General features: G+C 35.2%; 1 protein-coding gene across 1 annotated transcript; it reads left to right on the top strand.

Moving 5' to 3' along the window:
- The first annotated feature begins 7,314 nt into the window (after positions 1-7,314).
- LOC149394773 (B3 domain-containing transcription factor VRN1-like) lies at positions 7,315-8,665 on the top strand. The gene is made up of 4 exons (XM_089615826.1): positions 7,315-7,384; positions 7,491-7,932; positions 8,016-8,182; positions 8,265-8,665. The coding sequence occupies exons 1-4, from the start codon at positions 7,316-7,318 to the stop codon at positions 8,544-8,546; spliced, it is 960 nt and encodes a 319-aa protein (XP_089471952.1). The 5' UTR covers position 7,315; the 3' UTR covers positions 8,547-8,665.
- The last annotated feature ends 535 nt before the right edge of the window (positions 8,666-9,200 follow it).

The raw sequence follows: 9,200 nt of genomic DNA, 5'->3' as shown, positions 1-9,200 counted from the left end.
TGGATCTTTGAATTGGACACCAACTTTTCCAAATTTTCAATGGCATAATCTTCATTTCTTTTAAAAAAAAAAAAATTCGTGTGAATTATTAGAAAATCATTTTTGATCGTTTTGTGATTTTAAGCATCTTTGATTTGTGGTTTAAGAATTAATTTTTTTTATTATGAAATTCAATTTTGTTGCATCTTCGATTCGTGTAAATTATTTTCGTTATGATTGTGAAATTTTGGTAGATTTTGTTGAATAAAATTTTAAAATACTTCATCGTTTAATAGTTTTTAATAGTTTTGCGTAATGTAATAATCACCTTTGATTTTTTATTTATTGAATGATTTAATTTTATGGGCAGTAATTTTTTTGCCTTTTCTCTAAAATGTTTGTCATGGTACATAAACCATGAACGATTCATTCATTAGCGGTAATTTTATTATTGACTGAAGTTTACACCAAATATTCACCGGAAGCTCGGCATGACTTGAAAGACATGGAACGTTCATAGTTAAAAGTCAAACCTTGGTAGTCAAAGAACCTATTACGTGAGGAAATGTTTTTGACGCGCACTCAATGTTTGACTAAGAAAGTCTTCCAGAAAATTATTTGACTCAAGAAAAGTTTTGGAGATTATTGTTTGTTTTGTGTGGCTCGTAGTTTGACATAGCAGGGAATATTTGAAAAATAAATAAATTAAGTAATTATTTTTCCAATTTGTTTTGGTGTCAAATGAATATGTAATATTGGATGTATTATATAAATACTAGAAATTTCTTGTCTTAGGAAATACATCTTTGAAGTCATTTGGGAGGATATCGTGTATAACCAATTTAAATAATGAAACGGAAGGTTGAGATAAAGCTGTACAAAATCAAGTCGAAAATCGAATAAAACCGATAATCGAATCGATCTAAAATCGAAAATTGGTATCACGTCATATAACCAAAATTCGGATTCGGATAATCTATCTAGTTTCAATTTGGATTCGGATTCGGATTCTGAACATCTCATGTTTATAATTTTTTGTTTTTTATTTATAATTTTATTATGGGTTCAGTAGATATATAATTTTATGAAATTTTAAATTTTCCATGTAACCAACTTTATTTACAAACTCAAATTGATGTAAATACTTTATAAAATCTACAAAAACTAACATGAACCACAAAGATAAATATGAAAATCGGAAACTATCAGAAGATGTCATGTCATCATTATGATTATTTACTTAAAATTTTATATAAGAAATTGGCTATTTATCAAATCTCTTAATTTGTTTTATTATTTACATTTTTTTTCTTATTTTTGCCATTCTTTTAACTTTTCCTCAGAGGTTTACATTTTCATTTAAAATAATTAACGGAAAAATTATTTGAGGTTCAAACAAACGAAGTATTTATGGAATCACCATCTCCAAATTAGATAGTTTTGATATTTTCACTAATGAGAAGTTGGTTTGTTAAAAGGTTTAAACAAACAAAAGGCAATTATAATGAATTTTCAAGTCAATTTGTTTGCAAATATAGCATGCTTGAACAGCAAATAGCAGCCAGTCCCTGGTGGAATTTACCCCCTCATTCTAATTAATTACCACCGTTTGAAATTTTAAGTCAGCCGGAGTTTTTTTCCTTATAATCACGACAACTTGTTGTTGGTCTAATTTGCCACAGAATTAACAGAACTCGAGGAGTGTTTCATAATGATCCAAATATCTATTATTGATTTAACATTAGTAATGGTAATGCCTCTTTGTAAAAGGTTAAACACATCAATAAAAGAAAGATAGAAAGCTTAATTAGTTTGCATCTAGATCCAAAAAAAAGCTCATATTTACCTACCAATATATTGTAGAGTTTGATGCAGTCTTTGAAAAGTCACTTTTTTTTTTCATTAACGAATTTGAGTCTATTTTGTCTAAAGTATTTTGTTTGTCGTCAATCCTTCGAGGAGGAAAACTGATTCTCTACGAGTTGGCAACTTTCTTGTTGAATTTAGGCTTGTGTTTATGAGAGAATACTCGATCATTATTTTCATTCATTAACTGTACTTAAATACATGAAATAGAAGAGGAAAAATAGCTAAACTAACAACAACCTTATCAGCTATAAAGATGGAAACGATCGTAACTTAAAACCTAAGCTAACTCCTCTAACAACCCCTAAGAACCAAGAACCTTGACTAACACGTCAATTCCTAATACCCGGAATTCTATACTCCCCCTCAAGCTCGCTGGTAGATGTCGATTAAGGCGAGCTTGGAACAATTGTTGATGAAGAGTTGACGTGGCAGTGGCTTGGTAAATATGTCAGCAGCTTAATCTGCAGAACTTACATATAGCATTGAGATCACCTTCTCTTCAATCTTCTCACTCAGAAAATGGCGATCAATCTTGACATGTTTAGTTTTGTCATGCTGAACAGGGTCTTTAGCCATGCTTATTGCTGATTTGTTGTCGCACAATATCTTCACTGGACCATCTATCTTGACCTTCAAGTCCTCGAGTAGTTTCTTTAGCCATATTCCTTCACACACTCCATGTGCTAATGATCTTAGCTCAGACTCAGCACTGCTCCTGGATACAACTGATTGCTTCTTGCTCCGCCAAGTAACCAGGTTTCCCCAGACGAAAGAGCACATGCCTGAGGTTGATCTAGAGTCAGTCTTTGAGCCTGCCCAGTCTGCATCGATGAAGACTTGAATCTCACGGCTTGATTGTTTCTTGAAGATCAATCCCATTCCTGGTGTGGACTTGAGGTATTTGAGGATTCTCATTACAGATTCCATGTGAATCTCTAAGGGATCATTCATGAAGCGGCTCACCATGCTCACTGAGAAGCTTATATCTGGTCTTGTATGAGCTAGATAGATAAGCTTCCCAACAAGTCTTTGGTATTGACCCTTATCCACTCTTTTCTCAGTGCTTCTCTTCAATAGCTTCACAGTTGAATCCATAGGGGTTTCAGCAGGTTTACACCCCAACATACCTGTGTCTTTGAGTAGATCCAGTGTGTACTTCCTCTGAGACACTGAGATTCCAATCTTAGACCTTGCTACTTCCATGCCTAGGAAATATCTCAACTCCCCGAGATCTTTGACTTCAAACTCAGTAGCCAGAACCTTTTTGAGCTTCATGATCTCTTCTTCATCATCACCTGTGAGAATTATATCATCCACATAGACACTGAGGATGGTACTTTTTCCCTGAGCTGAATGCTTGGTGAACAATGTGTGATCTGCATGGCTTTGGCTGAACTGGCAGTTTTTGAGGACTTTTGTGAAGCGACCAAACTAGGCTAGTGGACTTTGTTTAAGTCCATAGATGGACTTGTGGAGGTGACATACCTTGTGTTTATGATCACCTTCAAATCCTGGGGGCAAGTCCATAAATACTTCTTCCTCAAGTGTGCCATTGAGGCATTTTTAACATCTAATTGGAACAATGGCCAATCCAAATTTGATGTTATGGACATGATCACTCTGATTGTATTCAGCTTAGCCACAAGTGCAAATGTTTCTTGGTAGTCAATTCCATAGGACTGTGTGTATCCCTTGGCCACAAGTCGAGCTTTGTACCTGTCAATTGAGCCATCTGACTTGTATTTGACTATGAATAGCCATCGACACCCAACTGTTTTCTTCCCTCTTGGTAGTTCCTCAATGCTCCAAGTCTTGTTTTTCTCCAGAGCTTCTATCTCATCAATTGCAGCTTGTCTCCATTTAGGGCTTGACTGTGCTTCCTGAATTGTGTCTGGTGTGGTGACTTGGCCCAGTTGAGTCAGGAATGCTTGATATTTTGTGGAGAGATTCCCATAGTAGATGTAGTCTTGGATCTGATATGGGCCACATGTACGTGATGGCTTCCTCAAGGCAATAGGGAGATCAAGATCTGTTTCACTGTCAACTGTACTGGTTATAGGTGAGTCAGGACTAATATTACCTTGTTCTGAGTCATTTGTGTTGTTGATTGAGGATTGAGCAGGAGATGATTCATAGAAGTGCTGAAGTGTGTGTGTCTCAGGTGATGCTTGATCTTGGTGGGGTTCTTATGTGGAGTGAGTTGGATTTTGCTGAGGCTCTGGTATGGTGTCTATGAGGCTTATAGGATCAGGTATGGGTTGTGAGTGCTGGTTTTGTGTGTTTGAGGTTTCCATCAGTCCTTCAGAGGTGGCAAAGTATGGTGTGGTCTCATGGAATGTGACATCATAGGAAATGTAGGTTTTCTTATTCTGAGGTGAGTAGCACTTGTATCCCTTTTGAGTGGAAGAATAACCAATAAAGATACATTTGATGGACCTAGGATCCAATTTGTTGTGATCATATGTGTGTACAAAAACTGAGCATCCAAATATCTTAGGTGAAATGGTGGATATGAGTCTAGTTGTAGGAAAGAATTCTCTCAGTTTTTCACAAGGGGTTTTGAATTTCAGGACTCTTGAGGGCATCCTATTGATGAGGTATGTGGCAGTTAGGATGGCTTCTCCCCAAAGATATTTAGGTACTTGAGAGGTGAACATGAGAGACCTAGCAACTTCTAATAGGTGCCTATTCTTTCTTTCAGCTATGTCATTCTGTTGAGGTGTTTGAACACATGAGCTAAGGTGAATGATAGACTGACAATAGTTGCTGAGTTGATCATAAACATCGATTCTTTGCCATAATCTTGTCAGTGTGCTATAATATTGAGTAACAGAAGCATCTCCCTGTTTTGAGTTATGAAGAAGGTTTTATGTCTCAAATAGCTCCGATGTGTTTTCTGAATCTGAAAAGGTAACACGAGCTGCTTCCCAGATTTCAGATGCAGTAGAGTAGAGCAAGAAATTTTCACCTATTTCAGGCATCATAGAGTTAACAAGCCATGACATGACCATGTTATTCTCAGCCTTCCAAATTTTGAATTTTGGATCATCTTTCTTCGGGGCTTTGGCTTCTCCGGTGAGGTGATCGTCTTTGCTGCGACCACAGATGAACATTTGGACAGACTGAGACCATTGAAGGTAGTTTTGGCCATTGAGCTTGTGACTAGTGATAGTGTGAGGGTTTTGATCAGCCATGGAGGTGTTTAGGGAAGAGGTTTCGGATGAGGAAGCTAGGGCGTGTGTTTGGCCGTATTTAGTCATTTTCTGGATCGAGATTAACACAACTCTGATACCATGTTGAATTTAGGCTTGTGTTTATGAGAGAATACTCGATCATTATTTTCATTCATTAACTATACTTAAATACATGAAATAGAAGAGGAAAAATAGCTAAACTAACAACAACCTTATCAGCTATAAAGATGGAAACGATCGTGACTTAAAACCTAAGCTAACTCCTCTAACAACCCCTAAGAACCAGGAACCTTGACTGACACGTCAATTCCTAATACCCGGAATTCTATATTTCTTTCTTTCATGTCAACTGGGATTAAAATCTTGTGAAACCAGTAACAACTGATTTACCATTTACCAGAAGCCGGGTAGAAAGAATCTGGTATGCTCACATTATTGTTGTGGTTCATAAATTCTATAATATATATATATATATATATATATATATATATATATATATATATATATGTTAATGGTTAATTTGCTATAAACTAAAGTAAAAAAAATATTTTTGAAATCGTTTTAATTACTTGAATTCTTATTTAATGCTAAAAAAGTGTTGAGACATTATTTACATAACATTAGCTACTGATTCGGTTATGGACAATCAATTTTATTCATTAAAAAACGAAAGATGTTATGAATAATGTTTTACTGGAGTCGAAAACAAAATTTTAGATTTGTAAGTGAAAATAAAAAAAAAAGATCTCAATCTATTTTGTGTCTTTTCGATTTTAAACATTAAATTTATGTTATCACAATTCACGAGTAAGGGCATCTTCTGTGCCAAGATATGGAGAAAGAGCAATCTAATTGTTGCAACTTGCACCATTACTTCAAATAGCAGCATAGTAAATGGATATATACCAATTTTTTTTTTATTATTATTGGCTTTAAGCAGTTAAAAAAGTTACAAATTTTTTGTAATTATTTATCTTAAATTTTAAAGAGATGTCACCTATTTAAATATTTTATAAGAAATTAAACTAACTCAAATCTTTGTATAGTTAATCATATAACTGATTTTGGTTATCAGTTAGCTAATATTAAACATGATTAAGAAATTAAATATGATTACGTTAGTATGAATAATATGTAATGAAATTTGAATTATGATTATGTAGATGTGAAATATAGATAATATAAAAAATTTGAAATATCACACCTTTCTTTATTTATTGCTAAGGTCATTCTGATAAATTCTGAGGTCATTTTCTTACCCTATCTTTTACACAGTAGTTACTCAAATCTGTCAAAACTTTTATTATTAGTTCCCGCTTTTAATGTTGAACTTGCTAATTGTCACTCAAAACTCAATGAGATTACTTTCAAATCTTTTAAGAAAAGATATTGTTGCTGTGAATTTCCGGATATAGTAATGGACAGAGTCAAAATACAAAAAGTGAGTAAGAGACTTGAAAATTATACTCATCACATCGGTGACTTTGTTCCATCGTTTAATTTACTGAATACGAAGCTGACGTGTACAACTATGCTGAACTGGACCAACCATACGCAGTTAAGCTGACTTGTACACTAATTATCTTCCGGTAACCAAAGCTCTGTAATTAATTTTGTAGCAAACAAATAATAAAGAGGAATATCAAAAGCTCTGTTGTTCATCAGAGCTCATAATGAAACAGTAAACATTTCATTCACCAAACCTCTCTCTCTCTCCAGAATCTTCATTATAGCAAGATAGTGTGTTTGCCTGCAAAAGTGATTCCCGGAAAGAGACCCATAAGGTTATATATTATTTTACCTTTTTTTATTTTTAATCTGTTTTCTTCTTTTTCTGAAGCTCTCTTAGATCACAATGCGATAAATAAGCTGTAGTTCATAGTAGTGTCAGTGTGTGATGTTGAAAAAAATCATTTGGCTCATTGTTTTGCCGGAAAGAAAATCGTCTCAACATATTAATGCGTGATCATGAGAGAGTTGGTTCATGGTTTGTTCTTGACTAACACTATTTATTAGCTCTATCTGTGCACATAATGTTTTATCAGCAAATAAAGTTCTTACTGTGTCCGATCTCAAATGTTTCATATTTTTTTATTTATTTATTTCACTCTTACTCTTGATTCACTTTTGGTTAGTAGACTCTGTGACAAGCCATTGTAGGTTTTGATACTTTATTTATTAGTTAAATATATATATATATATATATATATATATATATATATATATATATATATATATTCTCATTTTGGCTCTGCCTTTCTCACCCAGGAACAATGTTTTTATCTTGGAACCCACATTTTTTCAAGCTCATTCTCGGCGATACTCTTCGCCTCAAAATGCTTGTAAGCCTTGCAAATTTATATGTGTAGAAAATATATATATATATACACAAACATAGAGGAATTGAATCTTTGCTTAGAAGCTCATTTATTGCTATTATTCACACAGTCCATACCCGAGATGTTCCTTAGTAAATACGGCGAGACTCTGTCGAAAACGGTGCATCTGAAGCTTCCGTGTGGCACTGAGTGGGAAATTCAGTTGCTTGAGAGCCAAGGCAGGGTTTGGCTGAAGAAAGGCTGGTCCGAATTCACGGAGCGTTACTCGATAGCCGAGCACTACTTTTTGACTTTTCGATACAGAGGAGACTCTCGATTCCACGTTGCCATTTTCGACACCACCACTTCGGAGATCGATTATCGGCCGCTCGATCGATCCGATCATAGACAGAGAAAAACGAGCCATGTCAAAGACGAGCCTGTCGAGTTCTTCGATGACTTCGAAGCTCCGTCATCGCCGAGTCCTCGAAAGAGAGCAAGAGAAAGCCACAGCGACGATCTTCGACAATCCTCAACGAAGAAGACAAAGAAATCCTTTACCGAAACCTCTAGTGAGCTTTTTTTTTTTCTTTTTTTCTTTTTCTATTATCATTGCTTTCATTTTTTTTATGGATTTCGCGTATTCGTTCTCAAGCTCCCCGAAGAGGAAAAAGTTCGCGAAAAAATTCTAAATTCAGTGTGAACACAGCGAGAGCAACCTTGCTCAAAGCTGAAAAGGATCGGATTCTCGAGCGAATTCGTTTCAAGTCCGAAAGACCGTTCTTCAAAGCCGTTATTCAACCTTCGTACTCGAAATACTTAGTAAGCTATCATTTAATTCTTTTTTTTTTTTAATTAACCCGTAAAATTTTTTTTTCTTTATTTCTTTTCTCTGTGGTGGCAGGCTATACCGATAGATTTTGCTCGAAGACACATCAAGAAAGAGCGAGGATCTTGTGTTTTGCGGGTCCCGAATAAACACCGCAAAACCTGGTCCGCTCATTTCACTAATTTTCGCCCGGGAACCACGGAACACATGGCTATGTTTAACACTAATTGGAACAACTTCGCGGACAATAATGCCTTGAAAATCGGAGACGCGTGTGTCTTCGAACTCGTCGACGAAACTAAATATATCTTCGACATCCACATCTTTCGGTTCCCGAGCCATACTTACGAAGCATGAGATACATTTCTTTCTTGTTCACCGACCATGTTCGTAATCAGAATTCTGTTTTTTCTATGATCCTTTTGTGATGTTTTCATTTTCTGAAGTTTTTAATGGCTCTTGGATTGAAGATAACAGAAGGCAAGGAAAATTAATGTGGCTGATGTGGGTGTTGTATTAAAACAAGACTGGTTCTACTCAAACAGTGTATGTATTTAAAAAAAAAAAAATTAGTTCATGATTTTATTTCAGGTGTTTAAAATGATCGATGTACCTGAGAATTAACAGAATTGAAGCAGCATTCATTTATAATCTCGGGATGAGGCCAAAATTAGATCAAGCAGTAAATAAGAAAAATTACAATCCATATAACATTGATGCAAGAGGCTATTATTTCGCATTTTCGAGTTCCGGTTCAAGAGGCGTCTCTGTAATTTCGACGCTTGTCTCCTGAGTTTCCGATATTGACCTTCCTTCTCTTCGGCAAAGCAATCTGGGCCAGAGCGCTATCGGTTTCTTCGTGCCATTTACAAGCACCATTGCAATGCCAAGGACGAGAATGTGATTATTAATTAGTATAAAGATTTATAGATTTAAACTTTCAATTGTTTTTCACTGATTTACGATTATATCGCTCACTGTTGCGTTTTCGTCCAAGCCACTGTGTCCATG

This window comes from Urtica dioica, chromosome 5 (genome assembly GCF_054948205.1).
Source record: "Urtica dioica subsp. dioica isolate 48M chromosome 5, U.dioica_male_clone48M_v1_H2, whole genome shotgun sequence".
Taxonomy (NCBI): domain Eukaryota; kingdom Viridiplantae; phylum Streptophyta; class Magnoliopsida; order Rosales; family Urticaceae; genus Urtica; species Urtica dioica.
Note: the sequence above shows the minus strand (reverse complement) of the source record. Positions and strands in the feature narration are given on the sequence as shown.